Source organism: Strix uralensis, chromosome 1 (assembly GCF_047716275.1).
Source record: "Strix uralensis isolate ZFMK-TIS-50842 chromosome 1, bStrUra1, whole genome shotgun sequence".
Lineage (NCBI taxonomy): Eukaryota > Metazoa > Chordata > Aves > Strigiformes > Strigidae > Strix > Strix uralensis.
In genome coordinates this window covers 107211236-107236064 of record NC_133972.1, presented here as the reverse complement: position 1 = coordinate 107236064, position 24829 = coordinate 107211236, and the positions used below count along the sequence as shown (strand labels likewise).

Genomic DNA, 24829 nt, shown 5'->3' with positions numbered 1-24829 from the left:
AGAAGTGCTCATTTACCACAGACAGTACCTGGGAACTCAGAAGAAATAAGGTTCTCCTTCAAAAGTTATTGCACTATATCTGGATGCCAGATGGAATGTACTACCAAAAAAAGCCTTACAAAGGACTACTGCCAGATGAAAGCAAATTATCTTCATCACCAATACCTTTGACCAAAAAAAAGGAACCAGCTTCACCTTCTAAAAGCTTTCCTTTAAGAATCAGTGTTCCCATCTGCAGTGGGCCAAAATTTCTTCTATTAATGTAGGATGTAATTGTAAATCTGAGTGGAATTTAGACCAATGCCCTTTTAGTTGTCTCACTACTAGTTGGGCAATGTTGTGCTAGGATCTTTTTTAGAATATTGACAAGGACAATGGCTTTAACACAAGACTGAGGTCTTTTGAACATGGAGGCTACTTCAGCTAAATGACAGGATTTCACTAGGAGTCCTGAGCGCCAGCTCTTTTTAGAGTGAGAGGGAAAGAAGGTCACTATGACTGCTTCTTTTTAGACCTTTGTCCTGATTTAGCTAGGATAGGGTTAAGTTTCCCCAGCAGTGGGGGGAAGCTCTAGCCGGGTTATTCAATACCATGCTGATGTCACCTCCTGGCGCCCAAGCGTGGGAGCGTGGGAGAATCAGTGAGCGCGTGTGGTGTGCGAGCTCTCTGCTCTCACTGCTGTATCGGTACATATCTTGCTCTGTTCATTGTTATTACTGTTATTGTTATTGTTGTTGTTTGTTGTGTCGCTGTTGCACTGTTGCATTAAACCTTTCCTTATCTCAGCCCCGGGGCTTTGTATTTCACTCCCTTTGTGGGGGAGGGGCAGCGGCCGCGTGGTCTCAGACCCCGTCAGGGACTAAACCACCACAACCTTCTTGGCTAGTATCAAGTTGTAAACTTTTCACATAGAAAGCACCTTGAAGAAAAAATTGTAAAAGCTCATCCTTAGTCACATTCATACAAACCTACCAAAGTTAAGCTTTCTGAGGCTACTTTATTGGGTCAGCACAGTTCTTTTTACAAGGACAACATTGCAGGTTCGATCAGAAATAAAAATTTTAAATTCTTGTTAGAAAAAACCAAACTGGTTCATGCAAGCTAGCAATCTACCTCCTTTATGTACATGTGACAGCCTGAAGATCATTTTTCGTGCCCTAATCTAGCAGTTGTGGAAGTACATCCAGCAGGTCAAATAGTGTTGCAATTTACAACTGGCAGAGATGAACACGAATCTGAGCCTGTAACTTCTCTTTCACCAGTTCTGCCTCAAACTCTAACCAATCACTGTTTAAACAAAGCGGATCAGGAGCCAGTTTTACAGCTCTATTCTTCAGAACAGGGAAACTGCAGAATGATTCATCTGAGATTACAGAAAGAAGCCTATGTCTTAAGTGCAAATCTAGAGGATCCCACCATCTTCAGCTGTTACCTCAAATAAGCAACTTTTTAGGTCTGAGTCCCCACTCTCTGACATTGCTTTCTGTGGGGGTGAAACATAATGGTAGAGTAATGAGGTTTTTGAAATTTTTCTAATTTCTGAATTAACAATCCATACTCTTCTCAGAAGTGGCTTCAGGATACCAATTGCCACATGTGATCAACAGCTTCGTTTCATAAGTGTAATTTTTATTATGCTAATTGAAGGTTCATACTTCTGAAATGAGCAAAATGAGTAATTTTATTACAAGTCTTTATTAATACTGTGTTATCAGAGCATAAAAAATGGAAATTGCTTATCCAGAATGTCAGAGGGCAACTAGACGATTGTGTCACCCTTAAAAATTACACTTCTTCATCTCATTCAGGCATACGGAAAAGATTCTCCCACTCTTATTTCTTTTCCTAAAATTTAGTATCTTTGTAACAGTAAACATGATCTGGGAGAGAACCTGGATCAGTAATTCCATGGTTTTTAGCGTTTTTGTGGCACATGACAACTTCTAAGGCAACACATCGACGGCTTTTGTACGTTTTTTTTAATCGGTTCTAAATCTTTTTTTTTTTTTTTACATAAAAATGAATGCATTTAACATCCTACAGGTTGGGAGTAGGAGGGAAAATCTGCATCAAGTGAAGTTTCAGAATCATTAATGAGATTGTTCTGAGTCTGGAAAATGAAAAAGAACAGTGTGAACCACTAGCACAAATCTCAGCCGCATGTGAGGCAAGCAGCTAATTTCACCAGTGGAGACTGTCACAGGCAGAAAGGAGATATAGTAACTGAAGAGCACAGCTCAGATGCTTTCCCAGTACTTAACAGTTAAAAATCTACCAGCAAACAGTACGTCTCCTGCACAGCAATCGCAATGCTTCCTGAACATATACAAGCAGCTGCACTCATCCATTTTGTGTGTGCAAGCATCACTGGTGCATACACAATCACACTAATTGTGTGTTTAAGAAACATAGCAAACACTGATTCTGTGATTAACATCTGGAAATGTAAATCCTAGGAAGAAAACACAAATCTCTAAGCTAGCACGTTTGCTCCCTTGCTGGCTCTCTCTCACTTATCCTTGCATTTTTCCAATTCCATTGCTGCTTCCTTGTACTTACAAGTAGTAGCTGTACCTAACCCACAGGGCACAGAAGCTCCCCATGCAATTTGGTTCCCATTTGTGTACCCTGAGCCAAGAGTATGATATTAAACTATCAGGCCTGGGTGATTATTATATCTCAGCATATCCTGGCTTCCTCCAAAAGAAAATGGGGAAGACTGGGCCAGGAAGGAACTGTGCTCCAGTTAGTCCCATAGCCAGAATAACCAGGAAGGCAGGACTGTGGTGTGCACCAGGGAGCACCTCTACTTTGCAGGTCACCCTCTGCCCAGGTTTCTGCCCTTTCTTGTCTGGATCCCAAACAATGCATCTCCATCCTCAATAGGTTCAGCATTCTTTTAGAAATTTGGTTTTAATTCTAAATTCCCTTAACTTGTAATAAGTCTTCAATGTTTTTAATATCTCCTTGTAACACTTTTACAGTTACTTGAATAATGGAACAAAAACTATTCCAGATACAAACATATTGTAAGTACAAAAATACCCTTGAGTTTTTGGCCAGACCAGAGTTCAATAACCAAAGCAACAGTGGATTCCATCCTTTGAAGGATTGGTTCTGGACACAGAAAATGACTCAACATGCTGAAGACTAGCCAACTGTTCTGAAGAAGTATTACCCAACTCCCAGTTTAGTGAGGAAGGTGGATGAGGACAGTACTAATTTAATGTGTCACAAAAAGCCTAGATTTATCCAAAAAAAGAAAAAGTACCAAGCAGGATTTTCAATTTCTAGTTAAAATTTTTTTTCTATCTAAAATTAAGAACTGAATCCAACTGTTTTCATATGGAACAGAAGCAGGAACACTTCAGCTGGCCCAAAGGCACTCAGAAGAAAGCTAAACAAATGAAGGGCTAACATCACAAAGCTGCTGGAAGAGGTAGTGAGTACGTTATCCCTTCTTTATTCAATACACAGACAGTGCAGACATTCACCTGGGGCCAAGGCACCAAGACTCAATTCTTTCTGCCTGAAGTGAACTGTGAACCAAACCTATGTATTCCACCTCCCAAGACAATGCACTAACTACTGCTACAAGGTAGTGTGGAGGGACCACCAAATCTCCTCAACCGATGCCATTATATTTTGCATAAATAATTAAAATTCATTGGCACGCTAAATCCCAACTAACAAAGCCCTTCTATAGCATGCATCCTTCCTCCCACTCCCTTTGTCGCAGACTCAATGAATATTTCAAGTGAGAAAACAACAGCAATGACAAAGACAAACCCATTTTGGACCTCTCTTACCAAGAGATGGTGGACCTGGGTTCAGTCTCCTGCTCCAAATCAAGCAATGAATATATTTGAACATGGACCTTTCACCTCTTCAGTGAGCAGCCTAACCAACAAAACACAGCATATTCCAGCCTACTTTTCTCTAAACTGTTCATAAAATTACCCAAAGAATCCCCACATCTGTCAGTCAGCTCTCAATCCCTTCCAGACCAACACAGTAACATTTACAAGGGACTTTAATGGGGATATTTGTATCCAATTGGGAAGTACTGAAAAAAAAAAATCCCAACAGCATTCAAACATTTCTAAAACTGTTCCAAAAATAAAAGTCAGACATGGACTAAATTACTGTCATCTGTCTCCTGCAAGAATTGCACAGAAGTACCAAGGCAAGCAATGCTTGGGCTTGCCGGGAACAGCTGTAGTGGAATAACAGGATGGGTAACGAAGGGGAAAGGAGAAGCAAACAGAGCTGGGGAAAGAATGTGATGCAATCTCAGAAAGAAAAGCTTCAGAAAAAAGTCACCAGTGAAGGCAAGAAGAGGCAGTATTTGAGCAGAAAATTGTTCCTTCAGACACTGCTCCAAAAGGAAACAAAGATGAGAATGGCCGTGTGCTAGCAGCAGCCCAGGAATTTACTGATAGCATCTTATTAAAGGGGAGGGAAATCACAGAATGACAGAATCACAGAATCATCTAGGTTGGAAAGGACCTTGAAGATCATCCAGTCCAACCATTAACCTAGCACTGACAGTTTCCAACTACACCATATCCCTCAGCGCTATGTCAACCCTACTCTTAAACACCTCCAGGGATGGGGACTCCACCACCTCCCTGGGCAGCCCATTCCAATGCCTAACAACCCGTTCTGTAAAGAAATACTTCCTAATATCTAGTCTAAACCTTGCCTTGATATAGGAAAAAAGAGGGAGATAGCTCCTGATTTTTGGAAAGTTAACTGTTATGTTTAGCTACACAGTGATGCCATTGATCATTTTCCACAAAAGCACATTTTCATGTAGCTATACAAGATTTCTGATATTTCAAACCTCAGTCCCATCAGTATGAACAGCAATGGTTTTTTAATACAAGCAAAATCTAAAAGCAAAATGGCTTTTCTGTGTCTATATATATATCTGTATCTCACATTTTTCATTCTATATTTATTCTTGCTAGTAATATCAAAGACAGAATTAAGATAAATCTTTTTTTTTTTTAATCCTTGGATGAAGGTTAAGATGTGTTCAAAGATAGGAACACTTCTACTAGTACCAGCTGTGCTGCATCCCCTCTTTGAATATACAGCTTTGAACAGAAACAAGTAAAATATTTGATAAAAACAGATTTCATAATGCAATCATATATTTTAGGCAACGTGTTTGACCAAGGATAAAGTAATAACTAGATGCTGTAGACACTAAGGAAATGAATGCAAGGAAAAAAAAAAGGTAAGAGATTTATTGTGAATAGACATTTTCAGCAGCAAAATACAGGTGAAATAAGGATCTAAATATTACGCTATACTGCTGGCAACAAATGAAAAATTATATAGGCCAAATCTGAAAGAGTAACATTGGTCAAATGCACGCTACAATCTATTCCGGTACAAATACTCTTCTGAGATGGTCAGATAACATTGCAACGTTAAAGCTTATTTTTAAGTTGTCATAACTGTTCCTTAATTCATGTGGTATACAGCAAACATGTACATAAAACTGACACACATATAGTAAAAAAGAAAAACCAAAAGCAAATATAACTGGGGTGTGGTACTCACCTCCTTCTCCTGACCCAGAGCCATTATCTGAAAAAGAAACAGAGGGAGAAAAAAAAGAAAGAAAATGAAAATACTGCTCCAGGAGCAGCTGTTTGTTCACGAACTTGTCACTATAAAACATTACACAGGTGTTACATTTCATGAGCTAGGTGTAAAAACAAACATCCCACATAAAGTCTGGCATCCTTTAATACAATTTGTCCATGCTTACTGTGCCCTACTCTCTCTTTTTCCTGTCAAAGTACTTTTACTCAAGGAACAGCATCATTCAATACTTGAAAACTAAATTGCTTTTTTAACCTTTTTTCAACTGTTTGAGATTCATATTTGTTAAACCTAAAAGAGATGAAGAGCACAGAGTCTGATTTTTGGATTTTTTTTTTTTTTTTTTGAATTTTTTTTACCCTCTGGGTCTGGGAGTGGTACATGAAAGAGTAATATATAAATCACCAGACTGCAGAAGTACCTCCAGAAAACAACTAGTCCTCAAAGTAGACTTAAGCCATCTAATGACAAAATAGGTCCTCTCAACTGAGTCAATCACTTCGTATAAGGATGCTCTAACAGCATAGTTATTTCATTGACATTAGACTGACTGGATTAGCATCTGTTGAGTGACAGATTGTGGTTGCATCACCTTTGCTTTAGCAGTTCAAGCACCAGCTGGACTCGAGTTTCCTCACCACCCCAGGCCAGATAAGTCCACTTCAGAGCATTACACAGCTGGCTAGGGATTTTGCATGGAGATGTGCATCCCGCTGGGCAACGCTCTGCACAGCGTCTTCAGCTAGCACGGCAGTAAAGACAGGCCCTTAAACACATGTTCTCAGTCACAGACCTCCCTCAGTTTTTCTTGCTCAAAGGAGGTGGAGAGAAGAGGATGGGATGGCAACTACAGTCAGTGAATTGCTCCCCATCCCTGCTAGCTCAGCTTCTCTGGAAGATGAGGAGAGGAGCAGAGTGCACACTCTGCTTGTCCCACACCTCTCCTTTCATGCCTGCTTTGATAATGGAGAAGGCAGCTGAATTTATTTCCATAAATCTGAAAGAAGAAGGAGACCAGACAGAGAGAGGACTGGTGTTCTTAGTTCCACATATGAGCTCATTGTTCACATCAGAGGAAAACCCAAACCCTCAGTTTGCTCAGTTCCCTCCCCCGCTTTTCTTTAAGCAGCTGTATTTCTAAGAATAATTCCCTCTAGTGCGTGGATGAAAGTGTGAAATTCCACGTTACTGGGTCACTTCACACATTAAAAATAATCTCCTGTCACACGGAGTATCAGGAATAGTGAGGTTTTTTTTTCCTCTGCCTGAATTTTCCTTTCTTTCCTCCTGTACCACTACTCCATGTCTAATAGACTGAGCTTATTACCTTACAGAAATGAATCCAAAAACAGAAGGGCTCTTGTTTCTTCGATAGTGACCCACTTTACTGACAAAGCAGACAATCCCATATAAAATGTCACTGTTGAGTTACTGATAAATATGCCTTATGATGTGGCATTGCTTCATTAAGAAATTCAGAGGAGTATAATTTACTTCTATGAGGTAAGTATATAGGCTTATTTGTAGTGGTGAAATTGTGTCATAAGCTGGTCTGGGGGAGAGAAGGCTGACATACAAACATGAGCAAGTTCAGTATGTAATTCATATAGAAAGCAAAGGCTAAAATGTCTCAAAGCAACTTGACTTGTTCCATGTTTTTATTTCTAACTCTCACTCTCTGACCGCTTTCCCCTGTACATTCAGCCCTGAGGTGAGAAACGTCGCTCAGCTCCAGCATGAGGGGCTTCGGGTACACTGTGAGGTGTGTGTGCTATGTGTCAGGGGAGGTACCATCACACAGACAGTATGAGCTGTAACAAGAGAGACATGTAAATGATAGAGCTGATGCTCAGACCACCCCTTTCTATAGATCATCGGGTTGATATACGTCCTGTCTCCACTTGGCAGGACGTCATAGTAATGGGATGGATCCATTCCCACTTCTCTGGGATTTCAGATCTCAAGAAATCATAAAAAAGAGTGTCATCCTCTATAACACCACATCATTTTCAACTTTTCACTGGGAGCTTGTGCCTCCCCTCTGAGCCTGGGAGCTGTGCTAGGACTTGTCTCCAGGGTAACCATGCTAAACTAAGCCGGTGTTCCTGCTTTTTTCTGAGCCTTGGCTAGATTTTCCCAAGCAGCTGCCGGTTAAAAAAGTAGCATTTTTTGCAAGCTTACTTGGACAAGCAGCCCTGCTCTTTTCAGGTGCTTAACCAATTCAGGATTTCCAAAAGTGGGCTCCATGCACCAAGACCTGTCAAGAAAGATGCTCAAACCAGTGAGGAAGCTGGACAGAAATAGCATCCCCCCCCAGCCACAGGTCAGTAATTAGAGAGTGACTGAACTCTCTCTTTACTTAAGCCACCCTTTTCCAAACAGACTTATAAAAATATGCTTATAGACAAATGTACACGCTTCTGCTGTGAGATGCTTTTATCTGTGAAGGAGTTTCTGGATAAAATACATAAAGAAGCACTTGGATCAGACACGGCACTGGAATGCTGTAAGCACTAGGCTACAGTCAGAACCCTTTTTTTGGTTCTTTCTGAACAGGACCCATTTCTGTACCATCGGTCTGCTTTGGTGCAGAGGCAGAAGGTACACGCTCCAAACCCAAAAGAGACTGCAGCCTCTCTCATTCAGGAGCGATGGCTTTTAACTCAAACTAGCATAAAAATGGAAGCCATCTCTTCCACATTTAGGGCAACAGCTCCAAACTGATAAGTACAAAGAGGAGGGCAAACAGTTCACTGACCAATTTTAAGCAAGCAGACCCTTCCACTCGATTCACATGGAGCAGGTGATCCAGTGGGCATCTCCAGAGCAAATCTGCTCACAGAAAGGCAGGCACAGAAATGCCAAATCACTGCACCTTTTTTAGATTTGTGTAAGAAACAGGTCAGCAGCAGAACAGTGGGCAGAACAGAACACCTCATCACATTGAAGGTAAAACTGTACACCATTCTCCAGGAAACAAAGCCAAAAAATGATGTATTTGCAGAATTTAGGTACTGCAAGGCTTAGCTTACAGCTGAGAAGGGATTTCCAGCATCTGAACTTTAGCACCCTAGAGTTATTATATTCTTTATACCCAAGTCCTGGATTTTCCCCTAAAGCTTTTGGAATACAGCTGTGGGGGTATTTTAGTACAAATACAGTATGTGCCACTTTTTTGCATTAAGAAGAAATTGGTCTTCCCACAGCAGTACTCAAGGAATTTTGCTGAGCAAGTGCTCAGCATAGTATTTTATCTCTTTTATTCAATTGTTTTTGGTTACTCTGAGACAGAACTGGAAGAGAGAAAGGGCAGCTGCTCTCAACTCCTAGCTCCCCACTAGCCTGAACTTCCTGGTTAACAGAGCTAATGAATCAGTCCTCTCCATGCTGAGACAGGACAGGCTTGCTGCAATTTAACCCTATGTACACAAGAGTGCATCTGAGTAAAGATTGGTTAAATTATCAAGAACTTGCTACCAAAGAAGACCATCCTGATCTACAGCTGGCACTAAACATGGCCATGAGAGCACTATTGCATTGCTCGGTCAGAGCTTTTAACTTTCCCTCTTTCCTCAGCACAGTGCAACTCTCCATCAGCTCCTGCAGCAACAGCACAGGCCCCAAAATCTCCAAGCAGCAGCGCAAGGACCAGTGTTTTGGAAGCGATCCAAAATCGGCACAGCCCGTTTCAAGCCACCAGCCAGAGCAAAGACCAAAGCAAGCTCCAACTTCCTGCTGCTGGCAACAGAACGGCGCTCCTGCTGCTGTACAAAAGCAGTTTGTGAAGGAGCACACCAGCTCAGCCACCCCACACTCCCAGCAGCAACAGCTTAGCCCTCCTCCTGCTGCTGGGTTTATATCCCCACCCTCCAGGAGCAGGGCCGCCTGCTAGCAATTACTCTTGATTTTGATATGCCAGCAGGAGCTTTTGGGGAGGAATGCCGACAAGCCTAATTGCCAGCAGCTGCAAGGCCTCTGGCTGCTGGAGATAGGCTTTTAACCTCCACATTGCCAGGCTGGGCATAGAGAATGTTCATTTGCTTTGACATCTTCAGGAGAAAAGTGGTTGCTATCACTTGATCCTGGTAGCCATTTTCGGCTTCATTATATCAGGAAAAAAAAAAAAAAAAAAAAAAAAGGCACAGGATATTAAATCCTGGCATGTGTTGATGAGATATGTCTGGGTAAGCCTATTTTTTTGCATCCAAAACATTTCCTAATGACAGAATGGCGACACTGTGCTATCGCAAACCCTCCTTTCAAGCTGGACAGGAAAACTCCTGTACTGCGCTGAATCTGGTAGCAAGGGGTCTCAGTCAGCTCTCAGAATGAATGAACGTTTTTATAACAGGTTTACAGGTTTGTTATGGCTTTCTTGCAAGAGCATAAAGAGTTATTTTCACACTTTCTTAATCTAGAAGTGAGTTGCCTAGAATTTCTTTCTTAATTCCCTCAAAAGGATTAAACTGAATTTACTATATTTCTTTCCAGGACAATGTGTGCATCTAATTATGCTTCACTGTGAGCCTCCCACCAAAAAAACATTTGCTGTAAAAACCTGTGCATTCAAATTCAGGGTAAGCGTTTGATTACTTCAGACTGAGGAACACTAAGTTAAAGCCACTCCTAAGAGAATAATTCCTTAAATCTAACAGAGATATACTGTTTGTTTCTAGTTCTGCAAATAACTTTTTTTTTTTTTAACTTTAGAAATCCCAGCAGAAAGCGATGGACTGTGCCTTCCAAATATATACAGTACACCGAGAATCTATAAGTACAATATATCAACTACTACATCATTGTATGGTTACATTTTCATGTGTATATAATATAAATTTGGCAGCAGTCAGAACTGTGGTTCTGTGTGCAGGTTAACAGGAGCACACATTCTTAGAAATTAATTGTTAACGTCTGTTTTTAATTTACTGAATTGATTTATTTTATTTAAACTAATAAAGTACAACAAATTCACCAACCAAAGGAGGCAGAAAAAATCAAGGAACTTGGTGACACTCCTCAATGCTCTGAGCACCCTGTTCACTCTCTCTTCCCGGTTTCTTAAAATCTGTTTAGCAAGTCAGTTCAGGATAACGTCCGGTAGAGGATGGCATAACATGAATGAATTTCAGTGTAATGTCACCCTTTATGATCTGAACAAGGCTTCAGGTCAGCAGCAAGACCGCTGATGCTGTGAGTTTGGCAGGAGTCCTGGTATAGGTATTGCCATCTCCCCCTGTCCTGTTGGATGGTCCCATCTCTGCATTTGGCTGTGGGCTGAACTGCAAACAGGGAACTGATAAGGGTGACAAATTAAAAAAAAAAAAAAAAGGAAAAGGCTGGGACAGTGCTTTGAACTTGTTCACAACATAATCCCACAGAGCAAGTAGGATAAGGTATGGAAGACAGGAAGTACTACCAGGCTTCACAGCCCTGTTCATCTCCATCCAGTCACAGACTGGACGATTCCTTTATGAATGCAAAAGGTCAGGTTAGATGTAGGCCAAATTGTATACAGTTTGATTTGACCCATCCTTTCTCAAAGGTATATTAAGGACTAGGCAAAGAGAATGCTAAGGCTGCATTTCACTCATTTTCCTAGTTTTTCTGTACATTGCAACATGCGGCTACATGCATTGTCTAAAACCCACAGACCCTCATCACCCATATCTTGTGCCAGGGGTAATTAGGCATAGAAACACCTCTGTAAACCCAGATATTTGAAAAAAAACCCAATGTGTCTTCACTGAAAACTGGGCTTTGACAATGTTAAGACCTGTATATGCAGTCCTGAAAACTTCAGCCATACATTCTCTTACATTTCTCTAAGCCACCATTTTTAATGTCAAAACTTGCATTTTGTTCATTCCTAAAGCACCTATGATTCACTCTTTTTTAAAAATGTTGCTTATTTTAGGATCTTGCAACTCAGACAGCACTTGGACAAAGGAAATGAATATAAATATGCTACTAAATCACCCATGACCGTAAAAAATTAATCAAAATTTTCTGCCAAGAAATAGGTCTGACTAAATCACTCAGTATAGTCTGTTCCAGTGCTGTAGCTTCAGAAGGTATCCATCCCTAGCAAGTGGGAAGCATTTCATTCTTGTATGACATTCAGAAGTCTGACGTACTTTAAATATTAAATAGCTGTTACACACTATGAGGGAATTTCATCCTATTGTCTCGGGTGCATCCCACCAGGATGAAGCTTTGCTTTGAAAAATAGAAACCGATAGGAAATCAGTGAATCTACTCTTAGTTCCCAATGATGTCCCAGAACAAAGCATTTTCATAGCACATTTGGAGGCACCTGGTGAAAATTAATGGGGGTGTATAATGGATTTTTTAATTTGGGCATTTGATGTTTCACATATATGTGTTACAGATCAAGAGTACAAGTATAGGGACTTCTTCATGACCCACGATCCCAGGCAGAGCATGGAGATGATCCAGATGAGGGCTTTTATCATCCAATAGTCTCATGACAGCTGGAGCACGTCAGACACTCGGGAAGCAGTGGGTAACATTTTGGTAGAGCTCTGCCGAAGCACTTTAAATTGCACCAGTGTAAATGCAGTATGCAGCTTGAATCTCATCCTCAGTTTCAGAAATGTGTTTTCAGTACTTTCTGGTCAATTGTGTCTCAGCACATGTCTTGATCTGTTACACTAAGTGCTAAAAATTATGCTGCATTTCCTGGTTTTATGTAGGACTTAAAGAAAAGGAAAGGAAGGTTAAAAAAAGTATCCCAGACTAGCTGAGTAATGTAGTAATTAGTTGCCAGCAACTTGAGGCTGAGAAGAATCAGTTTTTTGTTTTGAAATCTCTTTTTCTTAGTAGGGTAGAACGCATATAAAAATAAACACTTTTCTTTGTTGTTCCCACAACATTATCCTAGTATTTTGTTTTAGTGAGGGAAAGAAACTTTCATGATGTGATTCTGTTTCTTGAAATAATTTGGGCATGAAATTAAAAAAAAAATTACTTATACATCCTCAGTTCAAACTTTCATACTTCTTGGGTGTTGTTATAGGACTATGTGAGTGCTCCAAAACTGTAATGCATTTTTTTCCTATTACTGCAGCATCTGGAGATAATTTACAGGCGCGAGATCAGGAAAGAAGGTAGATTTGGGCAACTGCCTGAGGTATTCTGGAATTATGTGGCTGAGCCAGGCACAAAACACGTTTCCTTCAGTATTAGGACCAACATCACAGATTGTTTTGGACCTTAGTAAACAACCCCAAATCTCAGTACAGGTTTGTGCTGCAGTCAAAGGCATTAGAGCAGCTCGTGTAAAATACAGCCACACTGCATTTAAATGAGGTAGCTCTGGGACTGGCAGCAGCAAGGACTTGGCCTATGTACACTGCTCATATATTCACCCTAACTTCCAGATAGGATGTTGCAAGTACCAGTGAGTTCCAGGCTGCTACCTCTAAATTGTCATCAATAACTAGAATAGCCAATATAAGGCTACCTAGGAGTATGCACCTGACCCATAGCCATGCTTCTGGCTGTCATACAGATGCAAACTTGCTTAGGTTAATCCAAGAAACTACTGTGTATCAAAAGATGAGGGATGTCCCACAACTTCTTTTGTGGGTTAATCATGTACCAAAGAATGCAGTCGTTGATGCTTCCGAGTCATTTAATTTAGTTCTGAGAAAGCCAGCCATGTGTCTGGTCTCACCAGCTTTGAATCTTGAATTTGAAGCCAGAGGTTCAGAAGACCTCTGGTGGCTAAAGTTTCTGTGTCCAAGAGCATGCTACAATATTCAAGACAGTGAAAACCTGTCCCATGTATTTTGAGTGTGTGGAAAATCTGTGTTTTAAATATGTGGAAAGACAGAAAAGGCCATTTCATTAGAAATGTGAGGTACAATGATTTTGTAAGAGTTATGCATACCTTCACTGTAATGACACAAAGTGAAATTAGTCAAAGGCGATGCCTTGGATACCAGTAGAGTGGCAGTCAGGATGATCTTGCTGTCACTTGCTGGATGTCACACTAATTCTGTACATCAAAAAAATTAGTTCTAAAGAAATGACTAATTTGTAGTCTGCTCCAAAATTGTTGAAAGCCTGTTGACGAATATCAAGGCTGCTCTATACATACAATAGAAGCAATCACAAACTATTTTCTCAGATAAAGTATTTCTACTTTTGATGTTTATTTATTAATCTGTTAGCATATCAGATGATATACCAGATTTCTTCTTTATAAAAATATTTCATTGCTAAAGAGGACTTGGGGTTTCCACATTATCTCATTCTATGAAAAGCATGAAAATGAAAATCTCTGGAATTAAGGGCAAAACTAAAGAGCTAACCATATAACATCATTCATTAGTGACACAAAGTGATGTTATACATACCAGAATAACAAGGTCCTCTTGATACCACTGTTATCTCTTTCTGATGCTTGCAAGCAGCTCTCCTGAGGAAGCATTCATTTTGGTAAGTGTCTCCATTTGATCCACAAACAGGAATATAGTTTGTGTGACACTGAAAAAGAAATTATAAAGTAACTCAGTCATAAAAAAATCATGTGATTAATCTCAACTGTATACTAACATACAGGAAGATAGTTGTGTAAATATGAATTATTAGCAGTAATTTATAACCCTGTTCACTAAAGGAAGATTTAAAATACATTAGTTTCTCAGTATCACTGTATGTATTCCTTTCGGATCACTGAAATAATAGTTGAACTCTGTATGGGCTGAACACACGATTTCAGTAGGAAAGATTAAAAGAACAAAATAACTATGTTGGGACTTAGTAATGGCTAGAGGGAATATGACAAGCCTCTAGAAGTATTTGAAGGATAAACACTGAAGAAGGAGAAAACTTCTTCAAGATCACACAAGAATGTGTGACTAGGCACAGAGGAATGAAACTGGGCGAAGGAAAACTTAAGGTGAACAGTGCTTAAGAGGAGATTTGTTGATCTTTTTGGTCATAGAATAATCTTTCAAGAGAGATGGAAAACAATCACCATCTCCTTTAAATTCATGAGCATCACGAGTCTGTTTTACTTGGTCAACAACTATAATAATGCTTTTATATTACTATAGTGAAAAATTGTAAGCTCAAAGTCAGTAGCATCAGTACATTTAATTTAAAGAAAGGAAGAAAGGAAAATTTATCACTCAGAATGGCTTTGGCAGGAGCAGCCTATATTTTGCTATTTTTGTACATTCTCATACGTATAACGTGCATTAAAACGCTGGGAAATACACTGTGACCACCAATCTGCCTAACACCTGCAAGTGCTGCACCGCTCCCTGATGATCTGGAGATCCAAACTCCACTTCACCGTGTGGAAAAGGAGACGTTGCCCTGTTTGAGACTGCAATGGTAACTGTAATTTCAGATACCTTTTGCATCTTCAAAACCCCAAAGCACAAAAACAAACAAGAAGAAGCAATAAACACATACACAGATTAGCCACCAAATTTCTTAACCATATAAAGTGTATGATTAAACTGGTATAGTTCAACCAGTGAGAGTTCACACAGAAATAGCAATATTAGTTAAGCTAAGCTGCCCCAAAAGGACAAGAATTTCTTCTCCAAATCTAAAATGACAGTCCCTGCCACAACAGTTTCTTTGTGCTTTGGAATACACAGACCTCAAAAATACTCAAATTTTAGAACATAATTTTGAAGGGAATTATCCTCCCTCCTTTGTCATCCTGCCATAGATGACCAACTGAGAATGAACTAAGCATGCATGGACAGAAATAAGACATGCTGCCAGCTCTGAAAATTATTTCTAACATTTTTGTAATACTTTCCCTTAGAGAGTAGGTCTCAGACATTCAACCACAGCCATCAGTCCTGTCACATCTCATACTCAACAGTCACTTCTAGGGAATAATTAAACAGGCAACTCTTGAGAGGGACAATACTTTACAATAGATAATTCTCTATTCCATCTTTAAGTTGCTGTGTGATGATTTAAAGTTGCAAGTTTCTGTCCTGAGGATAGAAAATGAGAGTCAAAGTGATTTCTTTTTTATAGTTCAGTAAGCCTTTAGTGATTGGGTACAGTGCAGCTAAAAGTTCTCATGCAAACATCTTTTAGGAGTAGAGGTTTTTTTTGTGAGGAAATCCTCTAATAGCTTGAATGACCAAAATGGAAAGCATCTATCCATGGATGGGACCTGCTCTGCATGGTGTCCTGTGGGAAAATCCATCTGGGCTCCACCCGATGCTGCATGATTGTGGCATGCCCAGCATCTGAAGGGATGTAAGGTTTACTTGCTATCTGTATTCCTTTTCCTATTCTGTCTTATTAAAGCAGTTACCTTATTACACCATTTGTTGTCAAGCCTTTCTTACTGAGATCGAAAAAGACCCCCACGCTGTCTCTCTCTCTCACCTCACCTCACCTCTCCCATCAGTCCATAACACACTCACTATGTGTTGATCAGTATGTCATTTAGGATTTGTAAAACATCATCCAAATTACAGCAAAAGACCTTTCCAAAGGTTTGGTGAACATGTATTATCCCTACCACCATTATAATAAAAAGGGAGTTGTCCTTTTTCCTGACTAGGCCTGTGGAAAGTCGGGATATCATTAAGGTCACTGCAAGCAGAGCACAACTGAATCCTTCGGCACCTCCCCTACGGTCCAATTTATATATTTGATTCTGGGGAATCAAACTTCAGTATCTCTCTTTATGTTAGGTGGCTTGGCAAGACAGAGAAAGCCTACAAGGTGTTCAGAGAGGTTGCGGCCTGCAGAGCTCTTGCTGCCATGACATTATAGCTGTCTCAGTGACAACTCTGAAATTTGGCAGCCAGTCATCTCCAAAGGGGATCCTAGGAGGAAAAACTATAACTTGGTAATATTTAAAGTTTTAGAAGACCAAACAGTTAAGAAATGCTGCCAGGGTGGGGACGGTGGCAGATAAGGAGGAGGAGGAGGAAGGAATGGTGATGCCTGGAAGCAAACTGAAATCACTATGCATTTTCCCAAATCTGAGGGATGGTTTGTGCCAGCCTTGGCCTTAGTTCAGGGGTGGCTGCAAATAGCTGTGCCCCTCTGTTCCCCAAAACACCCTGCTGTCAGGCATCCAGGGCTGTAGCCTCATACCCAGCAGCTGTCCCTCTCTAGCAGGAAAATCCTCATCTGACCAGCACCCGGACCCAAGAGCATTTTAACTGGGCAACTCGCTCTCTAGAGTGCATTTTCCTAAAAACTGCCGTTTTAAGAGCATAAGAAATGACTTGCTGGATCAGACCAGTGGTGCATTTATCTATGTGCTCTGTCCCAGCTGTGGGGAATAGGAGAACAATCTGACATCCCCAGCTCTTCCTTTCAGCACATCTTCAGCTGAACCACTGTACACAAATGTGTCTAATTCCTTTTCAAAGCCTTGTAATGTCAGAAAAGAAAATAGCTAGCTATCAGATAATCTTGCACGTAGAGAACCTAACAGTTTGGGCTGGGTGTTTGTTTTCTGGGATATTTTGGTGCTGCCCATTGCAGACAAATAATTAAGGTTGAGAGTTACAGGAAGAATTCAACTTGCTATGTCTGAAAAATACAATACCTTCTTCTCATCCTTAGACTTCTTTCCTTAGAGTACAGGATAAATTTTTCAGGAAGTACAAGTAAACTTATAAGTAGCTTAAAAATAATACTGGTTTTAAAAATGGGCTCTTCAAGACAAAGTATCAGCTTATCACATGGGCTAGTTCTTTTTTTAGTTTTCATGACCTGGATATTAGGAAGTCATAAAATTTACCACCTACAGAAAATAAATGAAACCTTTGCTTAGCCTAGGGTTGAATTACTTTTCCTTATTTTTAATCATTACTGGGTTTTGATCTTATTATTTTTCATAAATAAAAGTTACAGACAGAGTGAAGGCTGATGAATAAACCTCTTCTCCTAGGAATTTTTTCTCCCTTTAAAAGGCAGTCAGATCCCACTGTTCTTATGGGACGTAAGCTGCAGTATGCCCCAAGCATAGGTACCCACCTGAACGACACCACATCAAAAGCCAGCTCTGAAACACTGGAATCCAAAACCAGTGTAAGATCACATACACACTGTTGCTATTCTGGTTCCCCTTGATTTATTATTTATTGGAAACAGAACACACGATTATTTTTGAGACACGGAAAGAATGCCCACTCCAGGGTTGGCTGATAACACTGCCACCTCTTCCGGTTTTACCAGGAGTCTCATAATATTTGATACATTTATCCTGGCTATAAATTGTAGAAAGAAAGAACCGCACTATTCTCTTTTCTCTAAAAAGTCGGGGGTGGAAGTGGAGGAAGGACTGCCATGATAGTTACAAAAAACTGTAAACTAAAGGCTCAAAAAATAATTAAGCAAACTGAACTTGCTATTTATTACTTTTTCAAAGTTCAGAGGATATTTTTAATTAATTTTCTTTTTTTTTTTTTTTTTTTTTTTACTGAGTAGGACTAATTCATTGTTTCCATTCATAAATTTTATGATCATTGGTGATCCTGTTATTATATGATTTTCAAAATGCCTTAAGGTCTTCCTGGATCTAATGTACCATATTTGGCTACCAGCAGAGCAGGGAAGAATCCTCCAAATACTGCTTAGTACACTAAGCAATACATAAGTACTGCATTTAAATTTAAAAGCTTCATCTGGTATCTGTGACAATGCTTGGACACCCTGCTCTGGGTCACCTCCCCTCCCGTCTCAGGTCTCAGGGCAAGATGAGGCAAGGTGGGGAAGCAGTGAGCGGGTGTCAGCTGGCACTCCCCAACTCTGCTTGTGCCGGTCGCAGGTGGGGTTCTTGGCACACACAGTGGCCCTCCATTCTTCCTCACATCACTCTGAGCTGCCAGCTGACTTATTTACCAAAACTGTGCAGGGACCAAATGTGATGCCACACTCTCCACTTGGTCCCTGAGCACACTCTAGTAAATTTCTGTCACATACCATCTCAATCAGTGCCATTACAAAAGGAGCCTATAGGTATCGACTATATAAGCCTGTTGATGAGTGAAATTTTTAAAGCAGTGATTCTATAAATACACCTGAAAGATTGGTCAGAAACGGCAAACAAAAAAAGGTGAGCAGCCCTTACCTGGAACTGACACGCACATTTCAAGCCATCGCCCTCTTCCTTGCACACTCCTCCATATTTACATGATGATTCATCACACACTCTTACATCGGATTCCCTTACATTTAACTCTGCAAAAAAGATAGAAAAAGGAGACAGAAAAGAAATTGTAGGATGAGTAATTCTGGGGACTTCTTTGTCCTTAAACCCACTGAGCCCCACCACTGCCTTCTCCTCATACAGAAATCAAAGGAAAAATGACAGAGCTGTTCCCCTGGCTGCCCTGCATCAGCTCTGTCCTGCTCCCCAGGAGCAGGTCCTGCTCTCCAGAGGTAGTCTTATTTGGTTGGCACAGTGGCTGTGGCTAAATGCCACTTCACCATGCAAACAGATACAGAGCAGGCATGTTTTTACACCGCCCAAATTACCTTCCACGTCCCCCCTGTGAGGGATGTCCCCAGTACAAAAGCTTTCTCTGCAGAAGTTGCATCTAGAAGCAGTCAGGACCTTTACACAAGCCACAGCCCGTGTTTCTCACCCGCTACCTCTTTTTGCCTTACTCGCCACAAAGGTCCTGAAGAAGAAAAGCTCAATTTCTCTGCCCAGTTTTCCAGTCTCTGGCTTGCACACACTCATCCTTCAGACTAAAAATAAACCGAAGTGTGTTTAAACTATTAGAATTTGCTTGCACTGTAGGAGTCAGAGAATGAACCAGAGCCCTCTGCCTTAGCTGCTGCATAAAAATGTGGAGCACAAATGCAGCTCCTGCCTCAGTAAGCCTGTAGCAGAGCTACAGCTGGCAAGAGGGAAAGCAAGGAGCTGTACACATCAACTGCACGAGCACTAGCTCCAGCACAAAGGTTGCTTAAATGGCTTAAAAATTTCTTGGGCATCACATCCAAGGGTAGTTTTAAAGGAGCATAAATATACCCTTTTGAAATAAGTATTTGATTTGAACTATAGACAGGACAAAGCGCAAAAGAAGGCACCAGTGGGATAATGGAAGTGGTCAGCGTTAGCCTAAACATGACCTCGCCAGGCTGTGTGGGAATGGTGCTGTTAGTATCGATTGCAATGTAAAGGTGAAAATAACACCAAGGGCTCTGGAAAAATCCCCTGCCACTGTTTAAGGCCGCACTGATATCAGGGCATATCATTCAAAGCTGTCAGTGCTTCGGCTTGAGTCAGAAACCTCCAGGACTCTATAGCAATATGACCCACTAAAGAGATTAATTGACAGCGGTGTGATTTAAAATAGTGTCTGTGACTTTTAATAAGCAAACCTTATCCGGCTAACTGGCTTAAAGAAAGCACTGAATACCAGCCATTCAGAAATGGGGAAAGATAGGTCAAAAGCAGAAGAAAATAATGCTCACTGCCATTTAGAGTCTTAAATAGGCAGTCACCCTCCTGCTCACAGCAGTGTCAGCACTTTGGTATGACAGTGACAGACACCCTGGAAAACTGTTCCTGGGGGTTTACGTAACATTATACACCCACACACACAGTTTATACAAATAAATATATATCATAATTTCTGTAATAAATTATGCTATATGTCATATGTTTCTATATTAATTACGTACACATAATTACATATTTTTTCATAGCACTAAAGTTACAGGATTACAGCTCAGCAGAAGGTCCAGTTATAATCCACATATTTTGTCAACTGTGAGAAAAAATTGAAAAAAATATTGATTTTTTTTTTCCCTCTACGTCCATCATTCCTGAAGGCACAAATGAGGAGCGCAATGTGTGTAACACCAGGCAGTTAGGTATCCTGGTTGCCATCACAACCCTGTGCACGTGTGCTCTAATGTTATTCTTAATGTTGCCATTTATCACGTGCGACCGCTGCGTTGTAGGGACCGAGTTAATGTGACAGAACATCGCAGCTTTTCAATTTAGTGTGTTCATAACTCGCTTCTGAAGGAAATGTGCCTTTCTTTCTCCTTGTGAAGATCTGTTCCACGAAGATGAACAAACTATCAAGATTAATTAAGGGGAAATGATTGCCATATCTGAAAGAAGGATCCACCTTTAGGTGATACCGCGTTTGAGAAAATGCAGTTTATGAAAGGGAGTAACCAGACAAATTACAGCATGAACAACTTTCAAAATTCTGTTTCCATCAGCTCAGGAAACTAAAGAGATGTGGGTCCTCCCTTCTCACGCTCAGCTGAGCTCACTGGACTCAGTGCTTCGCAGCATCCTACCTGGTACCCCCAATCAGCAGAAGAAATCCCTTGGCAGCTGCAACTCATGGTTGAAATCCTGAGGGTCTACATGATGTCCAACTGCCCAAGCAGTGTAGCGCAGACTTCCCCCTGACCTCTGTGTTCCCCAGTGTGAAGAGGGCACACGACCACCCAGGAAGGAGCCTCTTCACCACAAGGCAGGCAAGGACCTCACTTTTCTGCATGGGAGGGGGAGGGACCCATGACAGGGTCAGAAAGAGTCCCCAGCTAGCAGTTCAGCATCAAGGCTGGACCAGGGGTGTACTTGTTCCTAACTTAGCTATTGCTCTGACTGCAAAAGGCAGTGAGAAAGGGAAAGATTTCAGAGCAGAACTCTAACATGAAGATGGGGGTTGGGAGTCAGCCATTGTGAGACCCCCTCACCCCAAGAAACCAACACTACATTTTTTTTTTAAAATCCACAGGAGAATTAAGATGACAGAAAGCACACTGTTTTAATGGTTACTTAATTTTAGGAGTGGACTGTTTTTCTTTCCACATAAATGATAAATACCGATTATAAGCTTTTTGCATGAGATAAATGCTGAGAAGAGAAGGTCATTCAGAGATCAGAAGCCAGCGTGATTTTCCAAAGCTGTACAAAAGACAAGATATCCTGGTGACTGGCACTTGAACGTGACAGATGAACTTTATTCTATGACAGGATGTCACCTATTCCCTGCTTCCATTCAGTAGCAAATTCTAGCAGCAGTGAAATCAAGCCTCCGACGTGTGCATGATTACATCTGATGGAATCACAAGTACCGGGGAGTGTGGTGGCCATAATGACTTCCACATCTATGGCATTCGGTTCAAAAATGAATAGATGAGGATGGATGTTAATAGGGTGATGTGAAGAGGAACCGTAGATGTCTCGCATGCCTGAAATATGCTCTCTTCAGTGGATTCCCCATAGAGAAATAATTAAAATGGTGTTTCTGCAATTATTTCCAGAAGAACGGAATCATTATCATCATATGTGAGAACAGACCTATGAAAGGAATAAGAACATGTAGCAAATGGTTTAGGGTAATTTCTTACATCTTTCTTTAATGCCTATCGCAACTCATTTCCTAGACTCTTAGCAGGTATAAATAAGAGAAAGCCTCAGTGTGATTCATTACATACAGCAAGGAGATAGTAAGTAGTAATCCATCAACTCCCAGGAGAAAATATAATTAGCGCAATTAAATCAGGCTTCCAAATTTATGATAAAATTAATCTCCAAAGACCTGAAATGAGGTATTAAAAATGATTTGCTGGTATCTGTTCAGCCAATACACTCCTGGTGGTGTGAGGCCTGATCGGCACAGAGCAGCCTGCAGAAATTTGGCTGCAAAGACCCACATCAAGGTCTTTTGGGGTTTTTTTGCCTCTTTTGAAATGAATTCACCTTGTAATAATTTGATACATCAGTAAAAATGAGGAAAGCCTTCTCCATTTTGACTCCTTTTGGAGAATTTGAAATACAGCTTGATACAAGTAGTTGGAGATTGGCTTTTTGCCTGTGACCTCAAAATGCATTGCTCTGAGGTGTGAACTTCTCATTATAAGCTAAATTATGTGAGTCAAAATGCTGAATCTGAAGATGAAATCAAATTTGTAGGTTTAAGTACATCAAACATTTTGCTCCCATCTGGATACCTTGAGAATAAAGTAAAATCTAGGATGGGAAGATCTGGTAACTTCGTGATTTGTTTTTTCAAAACTCATGTTTCTCCTGGGGTTTGCAATAGTGTATAGTAATGGTGAATGGATATAAGGAACCAAAAAACCATCTTTCCCACGTGGAAGTGAGTGGATGGGTTTAGTAGCAGTGCTACCGGCTTTGGCCTTCTTGAATATGTCAGCTGTGCCTAGGAAAAACCCTCTCTGCCTTCGTGCCTGCCTGATTTTTGTTTTCTGTTTCCTATGGGTAAGACCCCAGCGAGGGGAGGTACAAGAAGGGGAGCAACTTGCACCATTCTCACTAGAGGGAAAAGGCAATGCAGTGTGGGGCACCTGAGGGATGCTTTTCTGTCCTCCAAACAGTTTATTCTTTGTGAAGTCAAGCTCTACATTAGGATGTATGACCTCTTGTGGAGGTCATATACAGAGACACACACACACACAGAGACCTGGGAAATTTCATAAAGGTTCTTATACTCTACAGGTTAAAAGAACCTCAAAAATTGTAAGAACAGCTGAAGTGGTCACCATTGGCTTGGGAAAGGGCTCAGAGGAGAAATTATGTTGTGTGAGGGTGTGTTAGAGCCCAAAAAGTATACTGGAGATAGTGGCATTATGACTGGATGAGCTCTCAGAACCACTGAAGAGAGTCAAAATCTGACAAGCAGAAAACCTCTAACCTCCTCGATTTTGGGAGTCAGCCCTGTAACTCAGTATTGGCTTTGGAAAATCATTGGTTTCTTTTGGTTTTGGCAAATCATGCTGGTTTTGGCAAATTATTTAGGAATGATTGGAGAATTTAATGGGGTAAAAAACTTAAAAGAAAATCTTTTCCTTAAGGATTATAAAGCTGAGGTGCTCACATGACAAGTACAGTAATAACTTGTACCTTATATCTACCTCTCGAATAAAACTTCACCTGTCAGTCACACCCTTTGCCCACAACAAAGATGATACCCAGAGACAGGCCTGTGTCCCAGCTGTTCCCAAGTACAACCTGTCCACTTGAACCATGAAGGTGAGTTTGACTGGCATCACAGGTAAAGAAAATCACTGCAGAAAAGATTCTGCAGGGAATATTTTGGATGCCCCTGGGATACCTCTGCTCACCTCCAGTTCCCAGCTCAGAACAAAACAGCACAGCTCTCCTGTAGATCCTACCAGTCCCTTGCAGACATACAAGCACCCCGGCTGGTACTAACTTAAGTCACTTTAGGTTTCCATCACCTACAGTGACTCTGACATTGGTTCAGACACTTAGCTCACATGTACATATCTATATGTAAACATTTACATTTAGGTGTCAATGTACAAGCTTGGCCCCATCCCATTGCTCTTTCAAAGTGCATCCAGTACAGCCATTCCTGCAGTAAGTCATGCAAATGCTTACAGAGCTGTTACACATAGTCTGTGGACAGGAGGCATAATTTTGGGAGGTTCTGTGTGTGATCTAGTTGTTCTGACACTGGCAATATGTGTTTGCAGCGAGGCAGCATAAGTTATTCCCCATTTCAGCCACTGGGTACAAATCTCACAGATAAATGCAAGTTACAGCCATGTACAACAGAACTTGTTTCTATTTATTTTATTGCAGGTCTTCAATTCCCCACCAGTTCCTACTACACTTACTACACCAGCTCCTTAGCCAATCTTTCTTTATAGCTGATCCACTACACTTTCGCTGCCCCCTTCAAAACATCAGAGCAGCATTCAAGAAACATGCTTCTGCATTGAAGACTGAATTAAGAAGTGTAAGGGAAAAAAATCTCTGAAGCAGGTGGGTCCATTTGCAGAGCCACTGAAGGAGCAAGGACCAAGCCCTAGATGACTCTAAAAAGCAGCGTTCCCCTTACTGGCATTACGTTACCCCAACAGTGAGATTAGCTAAGAATAGCTTTTTTCTGGAGACTCTGTGGCTTCTTTTAAGATAGTGAAACCATATGTTGGACTTCTAGTTTGTACAGTAGAAATGTGAAACAGGGACACGTACTTGGCAACACACATACACACACATTTCAATTCTTTGCAGGAGATGGGAAGCTAAGGTTGTTTGTGTGGTGGACACAGAAGGACATTTTTTTCTTCTACCAGCTTCAATGTGCCACATCCACCAGAATTAAGCTGACATCTCTTACCACAACCTCTGTGCTCTGTTTCTGTAGCAAAAAAAAAAAAAAAAAGCAAAACCAGGAGCCAAACTCACCTAATGTATGCTAAATACTGA

At 40.8% G+C, this 24829-nt stretch overlaps 1 protein-coding gene across 1 annotated transcript in view; it reads right to left on the bottom strand.

Moving 5' to 3' along the window:
- The window catches only part of TMEFF1 (transmembrane protein with EGF like and two follistatin like domains 1), a 125792-nt gene that overhangs the window by 37316 nt on the left and 63647 nt on the right, over positions 1 to 24829 (bottom strand). Inside the window, exons 2-4 of the mRNA XM_074876298.1 lie at positions 18719 to 18828; positions 14001 to 14130; positions 5575 to 5601 (exon numbers count right to left, since the gene is read on the bottom strand). Of these exons, the coding sequence (XP_074732399.1) occupies positions 5575 to 5601; positions 14001 to 14130; positions 18719 to 18828 (267 nt within the window). The remainder of the gene's footprint in view (positions 1 to 5574; positions 5602 to 14000; positions 14131 to 18718; positions 18829 to 24829) is intronic.